This window comes from Brugia malayi (genome assembly GCF_000002995.4).
Source record: "Brugia malayi strain FR3 genome assembly, contig: Bm_v4_ChrX_scaffold_001, whole genome shotgun sequence".
In the NCBI taxonomy this organism is placed as follows: Eukaryota; Metazoa; Nematoda; class Chromadorea; order Rhabditida; family Onchocercidae; genus Brugia; species Brugia malayi.
Genome location: NW_025062479.1, coordinates 15292420 through 15311168, shown reverse-complemented (window position 1 = coordinate 15311168; position 18749 = coordinate 15292420). Strand labels below are relative to the sequence as shown.

General features: G+C 30.8%; 3 protein-coding genes across 6 annotated transcripts; all 3 read right to left on the bottom strand.

The window, feature by feature from the left end:
* Window positions 1-3124: 3124 nt before the first annotated feature.
* On the bottom strand, window positions 3125-8270 carry Bm2294 (RING finger domain containing protein; the record flags this gene model as incomplete). The annotated part of the gene is made up of 14 exons (XM_001894077.2): window positions 3125-3254; window positions 3676-3740; window positions 3938-4120; window positions 4232-4312; window positions 4532-4773; window positions 4902-4965; window positions 5110-5300; window positions 5429-5509; window positions 5904-5997; window positions 6242-6350; window positions 6622-6803; window positions 7095-7163; window positions 7559-7711; window positions 8172-8270. The coding sequence occupies 14 exons, from the start codon at window positions 8268-8270 to the stop codon at window positions 3125-3127; spliced, it is 1743 nt and encodes a 580-aa protein (XP_001894112.2).
* Window positions 8271-10222: 1952 nt separating this feature from the next.
* Bm3332 lies at window positions 10223-14027 on the bottom strand (the record flags this gene model as incomplete). 4 transcript variants are annotated; one of them, XM_043074961.1, is made up of 11 exons in its annotated part: window positions 10223-10493; window positions 10740-10828; window positions 11232-11479; window positions 11669-11777; window positions 12066-12216; window positions 12310-12383; window positions 12604-12730; window positions 12931-13024; window positions 13177-13346; window positions 13607-13740; window positions 13920-14027. In XM_043074961.1, 11 exons carry the CDS (start codon window positions 14025-14027, stop codon window positions 10223-10225), a joined length of 1575 nt encoding a protein of 524 aa, XP_042930895.1. The 4 variants fall into 4 exon arrangements, with proteins under 4 accessions (XP_042930895.1, XP_001894111.1, XP_042930896.1 ...); XM_001894076.1 differs by having other exon boundaries at window positions 13637-13740; XM_043074962.1 differs by lacking the exons at window positions 13607-13740; window positions 13920-14027 and having other exon boundaries at window positions 13177-13246.
* A 1612-nt stretch (window positions 14028-15639) lies between these two features.
* On the bottom strand, window positions 15640-17966 carry Bm8519 (pherophorin-dz1 protein, putative; the record flags this gene model as incomplete). Its single annotated transcript, XM_001894075.2, has 3 exons — window positions 15640-15819; window positions 16106-16315; window positions 17301-17966. 3 exons carry the CDS (start codon window positions 17964-17966, stop codon window positions 15640-15642), a joined length of 1056 nt encoding a protein of 351 aa, XP_001894110.1.
* Between the last annotated feature and the right edge of the window lie 783 nt (window positions 17967-18749).

Here is an 18749-nt window from a genome sequence, read left to right as displayed (position 1 = left end):
CATATTTACATTTGGATATAATTAAATCTAACCATTAAAAAATAGAGAAATGATTGTGTTCTAATGAAAATAAGTAAAAGTAATAAAAGACTTATTTCCTATATTTCATTGTAACTGATTTCTTATATCGTAAAAAGACAATTTTCATAAGAATTGTTGAATAATAGTTTTTGTATTTAATTAATTAAACATAACAGTTCAGATTCGGGTAAAAAAAAATAATAATAATAATAAAATAATAAAAAAAATGAAAGACAAAAGTTGCTATATCTAACTGTAATCATCATTTACTAACATTTTAAGAAGATAATTAGCATAGGGATGATGATAAAACAACGACTGATAAAGAGTAATTAGATTCAAAGTTATGCAAACAATTGAAATTAATATTAGATATAGATACATTTGTAACAAATAATTAGTATGCTGCACAGTATTATCCTTTCTTTCTTCCTATTTGTATTTGAATTTAATTTAAATTTAATGCTTTTTATCTTCATGTATATTTTAATTTTAAGTGCATGTAATCTTTAATTTAATTGTGCCCTTTTTCCTTTCCCTAAATATTATTACTATTATTATTATTATGCTCGAAGAAGAAAGCCAATTCTTGGTGCTAATAACTATCGGAAAGTATTACTCATGCAAAATGTTATTTCTTTTAAAACTTTACCATTTAAAATGTAAACAATCTAAAAGAATGATAATATATAAATATGCAACAATTTTGGAAAGCTTATGAATATATTTAAAGTGAAAAAATGAATGAAACTACGTCATTACTACATTTCTTAATTACAAACAGTATTATTTATGCATCTGGTCTCCTCTTGGAAATTCTCAACCAAAATATCGATTTTGCAGATCCTCTTCCACTGTACTCAACTTTTCTGCAGCCATGTGAAATAATTTGATTCCATTAAATATATCGTTCGTTATGCATTAGCGTTTCAGTATTTTCTGATGATGTCATTTGCTGAATATTTTTACACTTACTAACCAAACAAGTTCATTTTCAACTTTAAATTTCGAACTAATTTTAATCAGACTGGGGTTTAATTGCTATCTGCACTGGGATCTGTATATAGTTGAACTATAGTGAAGTGACGAACTAGCATTGAAATGACCACTTCCTCATTACATTATATTTAGCTGGAAATTGTCACTCTTATCATTTTAATAAATAATACATGATGCACTATGATTGTCACAAACATGTTTCAATTAATTGCTATATCATGGTGTAAGAATTATTATTATTAAAGATTATATTCCACTTGTTTCCTTCCCAAAAATTTTCACTTTTTTTTTCATCAGTCAAATTAATGAGCAATAATAATCTGGATAAACGAACCTGCTTGTATTGTTTTCATGTTTCTTCTCCTTTATTTTTTTTTTCTTGGGCAATTAATCTAAAAACTTGGTACAGACACGACAAGAAATCACTGATCAATGTGAACAACAAAAGACCTCAAAAATCAATCAGATTTATCATTAACTTTTGTAAAAAAGTTAATTGCTGTTGCGTAAAATACTTGACCTCACTGTATTTAAGATATTTTCCCAATGTTTAATAAAAAATGGTAAATTATTTTATACAAATATTTACAATTCTGAAATAAATGAAATATAGAAGTAAACATATGAGTATGGTACACTACAAGTGACAATATCATCGAATTTCATATACAACATGCATATCATGAAGTATACAAGACATACATGTACCATATCGCAATCTCTTATCTTGCATAGCTTCAAATATGTCTTTCAGTAGGTTCTTTAGCTTGTTGCTGATTTCAACAAGCACAATTAATTTTAGAAATATCACAACCAGAAAAGAGCAAAAATACAATTTATACATTATAAAAAAAGAAAAATGAATTAAGCAAGCATTTAAATCAAAATTATTTATTATACAAAAAGGAAAAGATTCAAGAAATTTTAATTAATAAAAAGTTAGAAGAAATTTGGCCCCTAATAAACTCTGATTGTAAGCTCCCTGTCATTATGCAACTACAAAAAGGAAGAAGAAATACCTCTGAAATAAAGAAAAAAAAACATTTTAAGAAAATCAAAAAAGAAAAAATCATAAAATGTCATCATATATATATATATATAGCAGTAATGATGACACAAAAATGAATGAGAAAAAAAAGGAGCAGAAAGACAATAAAGAAATTCAGGTTGTCAAAATGGTGAGCAATAATGGAAAATGTCAGCAACTTTTTTGAAAGAACAAATTTCTCATGATTTTTATCTAACTACTGATCTAAATTTTTAAAAGATTTTTTGGAATAATTTCCAAATTCAGTATGAATGCAGTTCGAAAATATGCCATGTATTATTTTATAGGATGATTTTTTTCTTTTTTAAATTCACTAAATGCAAAATATAGAGAAAAAATTCGAAAAATTTTTAGAATATACAAATAAATGAGCTATCAAATGAAGAATGATTACCATTATTCTCAGTTCAGCGCTTTAGCTTCAATAAATGCTTATTGATTATACTACTATATATTATAGATAAGGACTGGCATGCTACCTCCAAAAAAAAAATTCTGAAACTATAAATAATTTTTCATCCTTATTCTATCGTGTTTTGAAGCAATAAGCATTCATTAATATATGGGGCAAGAAAAATTTTTCATTTTTTTTTTTGGGAGGAAATTTTCAAATATTTTTTTTTTTTTTTTTTTAAGTAATAAACCTGAAACCGTGACATAATAATTAATTTAAATTACCAATTCAAAAATATACCAAATATTTGTCGTACCGTTGAAATGAAAAATGAAATATGTTGAGTGCGTTGCTTTGGAAAGTTCATTAGAGGCGACAGGATGGAAAACTAAAGCACCAGCTATTTAAGAATTCAAGATTTACTCAAAAACTTAGTCAATGAACTACTAGGCACAGATCAACAAATCTCAACTTCTTCCTTGACCATTTCTGGTGTCGGAATTAAGTAAACCTCTTTTTCTAATAATTGGAAACATGTAAAAAAATAAATTTATTAGAAAGAGATTTACGTAACCCAGAAATGAGCTCTAATTAGCTAAGTCTCGATCATTTAAGCTAACAAGAAATGATAACCGCTAAAAACAATATCATTCTGACTAGTTTCAATCATGCTCTTGCTGAACACTGTTTGCATCTTCAAATTTGCCCATTAAAGCTTGCTCGCTAACACTCATATCATGTTCTGTCGAGCCATTAACAGTTGAAATTAAATTAGCAGGCACTGGAGTTGCACTGTAATAGATGAATTCAATAATAGAGAGAGTCTCTTTAATGTATCTTCAGTGAGAGTCAAAAGAAAATCAAGCAATTACAGAAACATTGAAATGTACCCTTAAACCTTGCTATACCAATTAGCAACACCTTCATATTCAATTAACAGCACAAGAATTGAAACACAAGAAGTGATTTGGAATTTCTTTTTTTTTTTTTTGGTTCCTTCTTTTATATAAATATTTTTTCTCCATGGTTTTTTTGGAGTTCGTAATGCTTTTAGTGTTTTTTTCCGTTGTTTTGATATTCGTTATTTTTCATAATTTACTTTAGAATTTTTGACTATCACAATCTACTTTAGAGTTTTTGATGACAATTTGATTATTTCACCAAAGAATTTGTAAGACAACATCAACCACCACAAAAAGTTTAAATGTCATACCCGTGTCTGACACATATTGACACATTTGCAATAGGTTCATTAGTACAAAATTCTTCACCTACGACCTGAAAAATATTCACCCACTAACAAATCTATTTCTGCGCTATGTTCAATTAAAGTGTTGTAGTACACTGACAGTTTATAATAAAAACAATAATGCATGTAAAAAAAAAAAAAAAAAAAAACTAAATTTTTTTAGAAAGCAATGGTAGATTATATTCTTTTTAAATGCTTTCAAGCCTTGGAAGAACAAAATACTTACATTTTGTTGATTATCAGTGGCATTTTGGTGATTATCGACCTCTAATTCAGAATCGGTACAAGTTGGTCTGTTAGAGGTTGCCGTTAGACAGCGATTTCTTTCATTTTCAGCAATATCTTCCGAAGGAAAAATACCTACAGCTTCAGGATCACGTCGATCAGTAACAGAAGAGCCTTCTGCTATCTATAAGTTCATTTTTTATTTTAAACAGTAACAATAAAAACGTCTTCGACTGATTATATAAATGAAAAAAAAAAAAAAAAAAATAGCAAAAATTTTAAAATGAAAACCTACATTAAATATTTCATTGCCTTCATCAAACGCATTATTGTCAACCACAAAAGGTCTTTGTAAGCTCGGCCCAGATGCGCATTCCTGAAACAAATATAAAAAAGGTCAATAATAAAGAGTGCAACCTTCTTGCCAAACGTATCAATTACTTCAGTGATCAATATTTATAGAAAGGAAAAATCTCCAAACGGATACACTACTGCACTATCACATCTCACTGCACCATATATGCCACAAAAGTGAACGTATGGTAACATATAATAGTCCTTTTTAGGTCCTTCATAAATTAAATAGTAAGCTTACCGACTCTCTCGTAGCACTTCGCCATGGAACACGTATCGATCTACTGACAATTTGCTGATAGTATGGACGTAATGTTCGGCGTAAAGTTTCGGAAACTGCTTCAATTCGACTTGATATTGGATTGGTACCACCATTTTCACGAATTTCACCACCAGCGGTAGTTACATAACCCGTTTCAGGTGCTGGTAAAGCAGTATTACCAGGAGATGTTACAATCACACGTAGAGGTGGCCTATGTCCACCTGAAATTATATTCCAGTAGTGTAGAAGCAAAATTTTGAAAAAAACGTTGAAATACAAGCTTTTTTTTTCTTTCAGGAGACAAATTTACCATATATTAGATTCACCTAACTTAGCAGATTATTATTACCTTGCATATTTCTTTGCATTCTCTGAGTTCTCTCAGTGGGTACTGAGGGACTTCCAGATGCGAACTGTAAAAGAAAAGTTAGACTTGCTATACACAAGCAAAATTAAAATTAAATTATTAAAATTATTTAGAAAATTTGTTTGAAATTCAGTAAAAGCAAATTATCTATAACTCTGGCAAACAAGCAAACACAAATACAAAAACGTACCGCTTCAGCATTACGAAGCAATGGAGCATTTTCACGATAAACCGTTGTAGAACCAGATGCTAATGTAGAATCACGTCCATCATCAGAGTCTGATGAATCAGATTCTCCAGACGACAAAACTTTCCGTTTGCATATAGGACAAACTTTTCGAACTTTTGTCAGCCAAGGATCGATGCATTTACAATGGTAAGCTGAATAAAGGTATCATTAATAATTTTCATTGAGATCATTGATGTTTACTACCGAAATATCACAGATAAGAAAAACTACTGAATTTGCGGATTCATGAGATTTAACTTATAAAAATTTAATGCTTTACCATGATTACATGGCAAAACACGTAACTTTTCACCATCGAGAAAGTCATCAATGCATATTGCGCATGACTCCTCTGCATCACCTGAAAAAGAAAACTTCAATTAATAAATATCTCGCTCAAAAATTCACTAGGTGTAATCCAAATGCAATATACAACTGGATTCATCAAATGAAGATTATGGTTCCGGTAATTTACTGACTTGTTTCAATCTATATACTAGACAGATGTTTTTATATTAAGCAAATGAATAAAAGGACGGTAATGAAAGAGAGATGGAGAACAATACATTTTAGGGAAAAGAAGTTTTCAGGTTTTCGAATGCCAGCAAAGACTATAAGGATTAAGAATTGAAAACGTCAGGAAAAGAAACTAAAAGCAGTATGTAAATAGAAGAAATTCGGGGAAATTAAACATTTATAAATAACACAATTCTCATAAACTTTTCCGTTAATTCACTATTGCGAAGCCCACAAACCTTTCCTAAATCTTTTGACTGGTAACTTCTTCAGATTTCGCTTTGATAATCTCTTCTTTGCTAAATGCCGACGTTCGCGACATACTCGCACTGCCTAAAACAATCAATATTTTTAAGCAAAATTAGGTTTTTTCTATATTCATATTGATGTTTATTATTCAGAAGTTTTTGATGCCAGAAATCGCAACTTCTTTCATTGCTAAATACCGAAATTTAACTTTTGAAATCTCTAAAAATTCAGGAACTTGCAATATTGACATCACATTCGATCAAAAACAATACACAAAAATTTGAAGCGATTAAAGAAAATCCAAAACAATTTTTAAATGACTATTTACCAATGATATGCAAAGAACAACGAAACAAAATGCAACGACGGCGATCAAAGGGATAAGGTATTTGACAAGGTCATAATATCCGGGAATAGCGCGTATCGCCACTACATATCTGGAAATCGCATACAAACAGGAGTATAATTTAATCAATACAGATGTACTTTGAAGTAAACAATAATTATCGATATGCAAAAAAAGTAATAGCAAATAAATCCTCATATACGAACTCTTCAGTACTTCGAACTCTGTCGAACCTAGAGAAATGGAATAAGGATTAAGCTACTATCTTCAGTGAGAAATAGAAGTTGATAAAAGAAAGACACAGTATTAAAAACCTACAAAAGGAAAGGAGAGTTGAATAAACAAACGAGAACAAAACTAACCCTTTCTCAGCCGAAAAACGATCCATCATATTTGTCATGCATGCATGGCTTACCATTACGACTGGAATCACCACTCGATCTGCATATTTGCTGCCAGCCATTGGTACCGGTGAATGGCCATCATCGTTAAATATAATCAGCGCATTGTATGGATCCGGATATCCCCTTTGTGCATGATATGCCTAAATTATGCATTAAGACAATTACTTTTCTAATTAGTCAAATGCAAAAAAGAACAGCTAGTAATTGCATAAGATTCATCAGTTTAATATAACACAGCATAAGACAAAAAATGATAAGACAACAGAGATCATTATTTACAATTTAATTTAAGTACTAATAGTTCAAAACCAAATGCTTTATGATTGCTAATGCATAGGGAATACTATCAAAGTATTAAAAATAGCTACAAATACACGAAAAAACTACAGATCAGAAATGTATCTTCGTGATAATAATAACATAATATTTACCTTTTCTGAAAAGCTACAATTACCACGAGGTACCACTGCGTAATAATTGATACATCCGGTTCGATTGTTCTGCAAATGCTTCTCTTTCCAATATTTATCACTTACAAGTAGTAAATTTTGTTCTAACCATATTCCAACGATTCCTTATTTGTTCAGTCCCAACGCACCACGACATTTTCAATTTTCTGGGACTAGGCGGGATGACTGCTTCTTTGAGAAAAACCCTAGAGCGGATTTAGAAAATCTCTTACGAAAAACCTAACCTCAACGAGTAACAGTCATTCAACCACCTAATTCTGAAATTGAGTTAATGTGATGTTCTCAGGCCTATTGTCCGAAGCGAGGAAAAAACACTCATGGAGTTGGAGAACAATTCGCATTTTTATTATGACCTTTGTATATTTTATATACAATATGGAAAACCAACGGTGAAGTGACTTTTTAAAAGTATAAAATACACTTACAAAAGTATCCTGACAAGAATCTTCGGGAGTTGTAAAATATGCACAACCGGTCTCATTAGCACTGAAACTTAATACTGGAATTTCACCCCCAAAATCCGCACCTGTTGCATCGCACTGCAACACAGCTTGAAACCCACCTGGTCTCGGCTCCCACTGCAAATTATTTCACTGAATATTAAAAAGAAATCAACAGAAAATATTTCTTAAACTCCGTTATTCACTTCAAAAATTGCTAAATCATCATTTGATGTAGCAGTTCCAGCTAAAATGATATACCAACTCTATAATTAAAATAAAAAATCAATCATGAGTTGCACTACTAAACAGAAATATGTTACTTAAAGCCTAATTTTCAACAATCGCATGATCACATATCTTCTTCTAGAAAACGTGAGAAACATTCAACTAAATTTTTCTCTCTAATCTGTTATCTTCAAATGTTGTACGTGTCTAAATTACCAATATGTAGTAGTTTCATACCAATTTGCTTGAAAAATGTAAGAGAATCTTTCCAGTAAACAACAACATCCCTAGATTTATGATACGTTATATAATTTGGTTTGTGTGAAATTTTGAAACTTTTAATAAAATTTCGCTTTTTTGAAAAACATACCACTTCAATGATATATTGTTCATAAGTTGATATGACGAAAACAGAAAGTACGAATAACATGAAGATTTCACAGTTAACGCAAATATTTTGCATATGCATTTCTGCTTGATAACGACTTCAGCGGCATTCAACAGTACTATTCACTGTAAACAAAAGGTTTGTTTTAATTTCATTGAAACACTGGAGAGTCCAATTCTATCTTGAAACAAAATGAAATGATTCAAAAAGTTTGAAATATATCTTAATAAAAAATTGTCCTGAAAAAAAATTTTTAAAAAAAATGATCTTTTTGAATTGTATACACAAAAAGTGACAAAACATGATAAAGAAATTGGCACAACTTAATTTTTAATAAATTTTTGCATAGAAAGATAAAATATAACAATGATAACGACAAATTCGTGCAAATTATTTTCTTCAAATTATAATTAATTCATCAATGATATGAACATATTGCCATATACTGTCATATGAGAGACTATGTTGTTCAGTGACCTACATCACATGATAAGCAATATATTCCTTCTACACACTATTATACCTGTTTTCTGTTTTCATTATTATTACTTTTGTTATTATTTATTCAATCCGAATAAACAATTTACTTTCAATCATTCAACTATATTTCGTCAGATAAAACAAACAACAAAAAAGTACTCATTATTTATCCTTATTCAAAAATTTGATCTATTAATTAATTGATATGTCTTTAATAATATTTAAATATATATATTCATATAAGAAGACAATTAGAAGAAAATATTACCAATTACATTTATGCGCCTACTATAATACTCTCATAAAAGTTAATAATTTTGTGTTTTAATTTCAAAAAAAAAAAAAAATAATAATAATATACTTTTGCTAAAATAAAGACTGAGTCAAACAATTTGAAAATAATTTAGCGCATTTCTGGAAAAATATTAACTTTGTCGGTAAACAAAATTCTTCCAAAAATTAAATAAATGAAGAAAACGAAATGATACTAGAAACGAAATAATTTTAAAAAAAAAAATGAAATAAATCGTTTAACCAAAGTAAAAGTACACACCCCAACAACCTGTTTCCTTCTTATTACCACATTGTAGAATACAAAATATATACGCTTCTTTGATGAGGGCCATCATGCAATTTTTAATGAAACAAGAATTTCCTTAAAATATTAAACTTTATTTACATGGATTATTTCTATGAATTTTTTAAATTCTTTATGTATTTGCCATATGTTATAACACGCCACGTGTCATGACATAGTAATTAATTAATTAATTAATTAATACACTTCCTCTCCTCAATAATTTCCGGGACACATATTATGCTATGTTTTGTCCATGACGTTTTTGTGCTATTATTTTTCTACATTGTTTACGTTCTACTCATAATTTAAATCCGAAATTGAAAAGATAATTCATTACAAGACTGAAAAGAAAGGAAAAAAATCACTAGAGTGATAAGAAGAGCTCCAATATGCAGTACAAATCTATATTTTATTGAAAATTTTGGGTGGTGATGTAATTTTCAAAATTTATTTCAATTTATTAAGTATGCATGGGAAATATACAGCGTTGTAATAAATGAAGATTGGACATCCTCTAATTGAACATACAAATTAGGAGTAAACGTACAGTTGATAAAAAAGTATGTTACATCGGTCTGAAAAAGTTCGAATCAGTTGTAAAACCAATGACCATAAAAATAATTTTTAATGATTGTATATGTTGACAAATTTGAAAACTGATGATTTCTATAAAAAAAAAAAAAAAAATTAGGTGAGAGGTTTTAATAATACATTATTTGCTGACAAATCGTATGAAAAAAATCGTACAAAGTCAGTCTGTAAATGTAAAATAATTCAAAAAATTTGAGTGTTAAGTAAAAATTGAAACAAGCTTTTATACGCTGTATACAAAAGAAGACTAACAATTTTTCTGGGATCTAACAGCATCCCTAGAATTTTGCTGCTTGAAGAACTTCTGAAACGCTATCCATTATAGGTTTACTCTCACTTTTCATACTGTAATCGAATGGCAATAAAATAATGAAGACATTTATTATATATTAACGCGATTAATAGTTACAGCAACTGCTCGTTGAGTACGTTGCTGTTTTGTACGTTCTTTGAATTCCCTTTGTGTTCGATCGAATCGACTATTAGAACGATTCTTCGTTGCTCCACGAAACTGACCTTCAACATTACTCTTTGGGCGTACAACGTAATCCTTCTGAGACGGTCGTGGTACACGTGCACGTACTATGAAACCTTTATCACCTGGACGAGGTTCTGATATCTCCTTTTCGGCATCTGAACTTTCTGATCCTGCACTAAAAATGTTTCCAAATAATATCAATTACATGGAAGTATCTAAAACGTTTGCATCGAGTACAGCATAACAATCCTTGTGATTTCAAGTAAAATGGGATTTTCAGTTTTAACAAACAAATACTGACTAATTCTAGAAAATTTAATCAACTGCATGATAATCAATACCAATATTCGATTTTATTATGAAATAGTAATGCCAAACTACATAAGTTCATTTATGCAGCAATTAAAATCCAAACACTTACTCCAAGCGTCGCCGTTTAGCTTCTGATAACTGCGCATAATCACGCTGTATACGCTCATCTTTTGTCATTGAACGAAAATCAGTGTCGAGCTGAAAATAGAAAAAATAAATTTAAGAATAATATCTCAATATATTTTCTCTTAGATCACAAAAAAATAGTAACATCACACAAAAATAGTATTATGACCTTGCTAGACACTGAATTTTATTTCAACGCAATTTCTACCTTGAAATCCAACCACAGTCTAACAAAATCAACTAAAAAACTGATAATCCCGCTAATGAATTACAATTATATTAACCAAGAACAGTCCTTTAATTCATACAATGTGTCTTTCATAGTCATGCCATCTTGAGAATCATCAAACCATTCTCAACTTATCTAGCATGTAAATTGAACGGAAAGATTTTGAACCAATTTTTGAAAAAAAAGGGAACCTAATTGTTAAAGTAATTCATAAGTTTACCCGAGGGAAAACAAAAAAAGAGAGACCTGGAAAATAGGTCTAGCCCAGTCACTAATCAGCCGTGCAGCAAGAGCTTTATTCTCTTTAGTTTCGCGTGGATGTTTGTATAGCAGCATTACAGCACGTCCTAGTCCAGATTGCTTCAGCGTTCCTGGTTCCAGCCGACTAAAATCTTGCAGAATTTTTAACAAATCTGTCCGAATTTCCAATGCAGGTAATGATTTATCTGGTAACGGCGCCAACCACTCTGATATTACATTCATCATGCCATTATCTACAAAAATATTGGGAATTTTTTAAATATATAAAATATTTTCCAGTAGATTATCAACATTCGAAGTGACAAAAAAAAAAAAAAAAAAAAAAAAACAAAACAGAGTCACAAAAACTTTCAAAGCACTTAATTTGGATCAGCACAAAAAGTACAAAAAGTATTTCGATTTAATCAACAATATTCATTTACCAATTATAGCCTCCATTAAATCGTGCTTTATTAACATTGCTTTTACATGTGGTAGCATTTTACGCTTCTGCAGAGCAGGTCGACGCTCTATGTTGGAATGACGGTCGTCCTAAAATATCTTATACAGCTATTATTACAAATTTATAATCTATAAATATTACAATCAATTTTGCAATACAGCATGTGGATGTATGCTAGAAGATAGCTGTGTTATATTTTGGAAAAATAATGAACATTTGAACTTTTACATGAAAAATTTTTGGACTTTCATACATATTAATATGAAAGTTATCAAGCAGAAGCAAAAATGCAAGATTATATATACCAACTGCTATGTATATGAACTAGGCATTACTTTATCTTGATGCATTTAAGAAGTAAAAGTGGTGAACATTACCTTTGCTGCAGATTTCATAGCATCAATAAGCATTTTAATTTGATCATCATACGCTCCACCAACATCAATGGAACCATCTCGTCGGCGTCTTCTTGGTCTTCGTCGTTCTGCCTTCTTTTCACGCATCATTGTATCAAAGTCCCAAACTCGCCTACAAAACCAACCTTATAAAACACCCACTTTTTTTTTTTCAATTACATTTATTTGGGCGTTGCTAATTAAATATTTTCACTAAAAGTTTTACCCATCATCTTCGTCATTTTCATCACGAACATATCGGGGCTCGTCATCATCTCCTTCTAGACCATTCCTTTCAGCCTGATATTAAGGTAAAAATATTAAAAGCAATAAAAAATAGTGTTTTACCACACTTACTGTACCGAAGAAACTTGGACATCAGGACCGAATAAATCGAAATACTCGCCATTATAAAAACTTTTTCTCCATATTTGAAGCTCACGTCTTTTCAAAAGATCAAATAGAAGCTGAAGATCTTATGTGCTGCAAAAAGTCACTTCAAAAGGTACAAGTTGTCTACCTGATACTGTGCTTGAACATCTTCACCTTCCTTTTCATCATCACTATCTTCACCAAATATATTGGTCATCAGTTCACCAACACCAACTTCAGCATGCTCTTCATCACCTTCCGATTCTGAATCATCTCTGGAAAAAAAGACAGACTGCAACCGAACCAGGAACTAATGTAATTCGGGATATAAAATTCGAAATTCAATCAAAAACCACCTGCTTTTCTTGGGCAAATACCATACTGACAATGAATATAGAAACGTCAAACACAAGTCATAAAAGTCATTTTCATAAATAACATTCTTGTGATAATGAACTGTTAGTAATGAAATCACCTTGATTTCTCTGCTGCCGGTGCAGCATCTATATTATCTTCTTCATCGCTGGACAACATGATCCGTCGTGGTTTCGATGAACCGTCGTGTTTATCTGCAACGTTTTTTACTCTTGACCATGTTTTATTTATAAAAAAGAAAAAAACAAAGAAATTTAGCGAATTGTAAAAGCAAAAATACTATTTGGGAAATGGAGCAGCAATAACTGTCCCTAAACAGAAGAAATTATGTCCTTTTATCACCAACCTTCATCCCCATCAGAATCGTTATCAACTCTTTCGTGATTTGTATCTACTTTTTCCATCTCGTCACCCATATTTATTTGATCATAGTCAATCTTTTCTTTCGTTTCAGAATGCTGTTCCAAATTTTCATCCTGATTAACAACGCCTTCCTCCTTTAATTCTCCCTCAGTTCTGAACAAAACCCACTATGTTCATCAAATTATAAAATCAAAATTTTTGTAAAAACTTGTAGAACTTGTCTTACAATAATAAAACCATCAAAGTTTATAAGCCTTTTTTTTTCTAGCAACTTCGATCAATTTTTTAACCCGTATAACAATTCTTTAAATCATGAAGTAAAACACATATCTTATTGTGCCTGCGCTCACATCTCGCATTGAAAGACCAAAAATGTTTGCGCTCCTTGTAAAAAAATTACAGTCAAAAATTACGGTGTTAGGCATTTCACTGGAAAAACAAACTCGCGTGATGAAAAGTGCGAATGGGACGAAGAGTTATCCTTCTCATCATCATCTTCGACGACATTTTTTGAATCGTCAACATCACTACTTGTTTCAGCAACCGGCTGAGATGTAAAAAGTTTATAAAGTCTGCTATAAAGAAAATAACTTAAAGTTTTTATTCGTAATTTCGAATTCTATCTAACCTAGCTACTCCACATCTCATTTCCCCTAATCATCCTTTCCCAAATAGTTAGTCTACAATTTGAGAATAAATTTTAATGAAGATAAAATTAAAACCTACATAAATGGACTGAACTAGATTCAAAGGAGTAATGCCATCACCTTCCTGACTGATTTCGAAACTTCCAGACCCGTTATCGGCAACGTCACCTTCGTCCAATTCTGTCATCTGCAGAATATTTAAAAACATGATATTTATGATATGGTAAAACATGATATGAGGAAAACATATCTACTACTAACTTAAAACAAACACTCCTATTCACATACAAGCTGAAATCGCGATTACTTTTCCGCAATTATGCGGTATGCAGAATACGTGAAATACTTGACAAACATTAATCCTCACTAAGCATTAATCATTAATTGAAAACCTGGTAAATATTTTATGCTAAATAATGCCCAATTAATTCAGAATATTTGTTTGTATAACTAATTACTTTAAAAAGTAGTAAACTCTAAACGTAAAAATCCGAGAATTCCCGGAAAAACGTTAGGACTATCCAACAGCATTTACAAGCAGAACATTTAATGGCTTTTCCACCGACATTAATATCGGTATCGATATGAAATTCCATGATCTCGAATTGAGTTTATATTTACGGTATCAAACAATTCTTCTAATTTACATTAGAGAAAAAGTTTCCAATTAAATTTAAAAATTAGAATTAAATTACGCAGCAACATAATCAAAATATTGTATTTGAAATTCTGGAATTTATTTTAGATGAACATTGATGTTATCATCGTGACATTATCATATAATTTGCCACTTGTAATCTTATCACTATAATCTTCGCAATTTTATCATTACAGTTTTATCACATGAACTACAATTTGTTAGTACTGAAGAAATGGAATAAGAAATACTTTTCGAAATTTCGAGTAAATTGATAGTAATAGAATTGTAATAAAATTTTGCTCCCAGATAACCAACAGTATTTAAATCATTGATAATCTCATTCCATTAATACAAGGTGAAATAATATTACCAATTTTTGTTTTCCAAATATGACTTACTCAGAAATTATTGTTTTTATTTTTTTTTTAAGCAACAAATATTACTAAACTGATTAACAATCTTCTATCATGCATAATGGCAAAATTTATTGTTAGGCATATTAAATATGAAATATGTTCAACTAATTTTTCAAATATTCATGCAAAACTTTTTAATGCATAAAAAAGAAATAGCTCAAATTTTAATAAAGCAATAAAAGCGAAATGTGCTAATTTTCGAAATGTTTGATATGTATAGGAAAAAAGAAATGTGAGCAGAAAAAGAGGAAAAGGAAAAAATATTTTACTAATAATTTTGCATTAATGAAATGTGTGTCATTGTTGTAATATAATGGGATATCACGAGTGCAAAAGAAAGAAACAGAAATCCTATGCGTGTCCTGAGTACTATATTTCTTGTGAATGTGATCTTATAGCTGGACCGTACCCTCTCACTTGTTAAAGCGCAAAGCGCTTGATCCTACTCATCAAATTCATTTTACAAAATCCTTTGGGTCAAATCGGTTGTTGAGATGTTGTCGTTAAAATTGTCTTCTTGCATTTGCTGTTGTATTAACCATTTTATCCGAATAATTTAATTATGCGGAAGACACCCAGAAGAAAAGAACCAAAGAGGTACAAATAACCTCAGTCTTTGTTGTTATCAGAAAGAGGTTGACGACAATAGATAAATTATCATTATATATCATTTATTATATTCATTATTACTGCATATCATTTATCGCTTGATAAAGCTTTTAATACAAACTGATAAATTGAATTTAATCAGCAGTAAAAGCATAGCATGAAACATTAAATTTAACTGTTTGGCAGTATAGGGTAGCATGTGTAATAAACGTAAATGAGTTATTGGAGCAAATCACGTTGAAGTCACGTTTTAATTTCAGTTCGGCATATTTCTGAATTAAGTGTTTCGAGATTGCCAAGTTAGTTGATAAATTCTGAAAAAAATCGAGAAAAAAAAACAGCAAAATATTAGAATATTTGACATATACTTTTGCTTTCCAGAACATTATTTTATTTTCGCTACTATTAGTCAGCTTTCTAAGGAACCATTGCAGGAACATCACATGAAAGTGACTGGATTTTAAAAGAAGGGAAACAAAGAAAAGAAATAAAGTATTGATTACTAAATTGATGATATTACTAGGAGAATTTTATAGCCTACATGTCATATCTGTCCTAATATAAAATTTAAATTTGATTTATCCATAACTGAAATAGTACCTGATCCATAATTTCCATCAGATCATGACTGTTGCAAGTGTCACTCATAACAATTTTCGTTTCTTCGCGTTTATTCCTTCTATTTAATCGTTCTGATTTTCGGGAAAGCCTTTTATTAGTTCTAAAATATGTTCCAGCCATGCTTCTATTTGGTGATTTTGAAGGTTTTGATTGTTGATTGCATTTTGTGCACACTTCCGAATCAGTTTTCTTCAATAAAAATCATTAATATTGATAATAATAGTAGCTGATAAAAATCATAGTTTTAATAATAATGATAATTTTAGCAAATATAATTTACAATTTGCAAAAATGGGATAAGTAATTTGGTGATAGTAAATGTGATTATATTGCCATACATCAGGTAAATCTGGTGAATATTAATATGAAAATTAAGATGAATAAGGGTGGAGAATAGGTTCATTGGTTGGATTATGTAATGATTTGGCGAAGTTTCTATCCGCTAAATAAAACATTTTTCCGGTTTAAAAGTCGCTGTTCTAAATACACTATTTTTACTAATATTAACATTACTTAGATTATTCGTTTAATTGTTACAATACGTTTAATTATTACTATTAACTTATTAAATGCATTATCACCGATTCGTTTTGTGCATAAGAACCAAATAATAAGCTTTGAAGGCCTCAGCTATCGTGTATCTACTAGGCCATGGAGATTATAGCTTCTATTTATTAGTACAAATTCTGCTGTTTCAATACATAAATGCTTTACAAGATCTACTCAATAGTTCAACTGAATACTATGAGAAGAGTTAAAATATCTATGAACTACTGATCGCCCATTCGTTCCTAGTATCAAATCTAAGAATTACAGCAAACTTCCAAAAAGTCATTCCATAGAAACATATATCAATAGAAAAAATGAAACTAGTGCGTGTAATAAATTTTGGAATTTTTATTTCTTAGATTTGGTATTAGGAATGTTTAGGTGATCTGAGAACCTTAAAAAATGTAATGATCAAATTAGAAAGGAAATTGCTTTTAAAATACAATATCATCGTGACTCATTGTTGATAACTCTAAAGCTTGAAGAGATGAGATTTCGAAATGGTGCCGAGATGAAACCCGAATTCGAATTGATTGATTAATGATCTTTAATTGGATCATCTTACATTAAAGTTTAAATTCCATAGCAAATTTAATTTAGTAAAAGGATATGCTAATGTACTTACGCAATCAGATGGTGATGGGGGAGGGAGAGATGGGCATTCTGGCACATACGGATAAGGTTTTGGTGGCGGTGAATAAGTTACCGGAGGTTGTGAAGGTGGGGGTGGTGTACAATATGTTGGTGGACAAGGAGGTGGGAGTGGTGGAGGTGGACATGGCTGAGGTGGTGGTGGTGGTGGACATGGCGGTGGAGATGGTGGAGGTGGACAAGGTTTTGGTGGTGGTGGAGGTGGGCAAGGTATTGGTGGTGGGGGTTTTGGGCATGGAGGTGGAAGTGGCGGGGGAGGACAAGATTGTGGCGGACAAGGCGGTGGAGCTGGTGGTGGTGGACAAGGTTTTGGCGGTAATGGAGGTGGGCAAGGTATTGGCGGTGGTGGGGGTGGACATGGAGGCGGCTTTGGACATGGAACCGGAGGTGGTGGTGGTGGACATGGCTGTGGTGGGCAAGGAGTCGGTGGTGGCAGAGAAGGACAAGGTTGTGGTGGACAAGGAGGTGAAGGTGGTGGTGGTGGACACGGTCGCTGCGGTGGCTGTGGTCGAGGATATGGCTGGTATAGTGGTCGAGGATATGGCTGGTGTGACCGTCCATGATGACCACAACCAGCAAATGTAATATTCACAATGCTATGTGACAAAATAATAGCTAACAACCGGAAGTATGCCATCATCCTGAAATTATTTAAATTAATAAATTAAATATTTCTGTGACATTCATGTATTCATTGTAACGAAAAATAACCTTACAAATTTTTAATTCCATTCCGTTAAAAGCAACTAATTAAAATATATTAATTACTGAGAAACATACACACAGATACTTGATACTTCAAATAAACTGTTCTATTTCATATTTCAATCATTTTATATTAAACAAAAAAAGTTGAAAAAATAGAAAGGAAAAGGAAAAATGCTGAAAATGCTATTTAATTACAATCAAATAAATTCATTTAAATCATTTTAACTTTTTCTTTTCTTTTACTACTTCGAAGAAATTCATACTTTTAAAAGTAATAAAACTACCAAATGATTTGCAATAATTCTTCTGTAATTTGTTTTTTCTAAAAAAAGAATTTCAAATTTTAAATGCAAAGAAAAGAGACAAGAAAGAAAAGTGAAAAAATATGATTAAATGAAATGAAATGCAAAATGCAAACTGTACTGTGTATTTCAAGCTCATTACAACAAGAACAAAACGAAGAAAGTAATTGCAATAATCGGTCAGTTCCAGCGTTACGTTCGGTATACGCTCCCAGCGGAAGAAGTAATATTAATGATTCAAAGACAAATTAAATTAATAATAAAAATGCCAATCATTTTTCAATTAATGTAAATATTTGACAAATAATGCATAATAGTTGTTGCATTATTAAGTGTTAAGTAGTAATAAATGTAAATTAGATAAGTTCAAACTTTCTTATCATATCATACAAATAAGAATTTATTGAAATTTC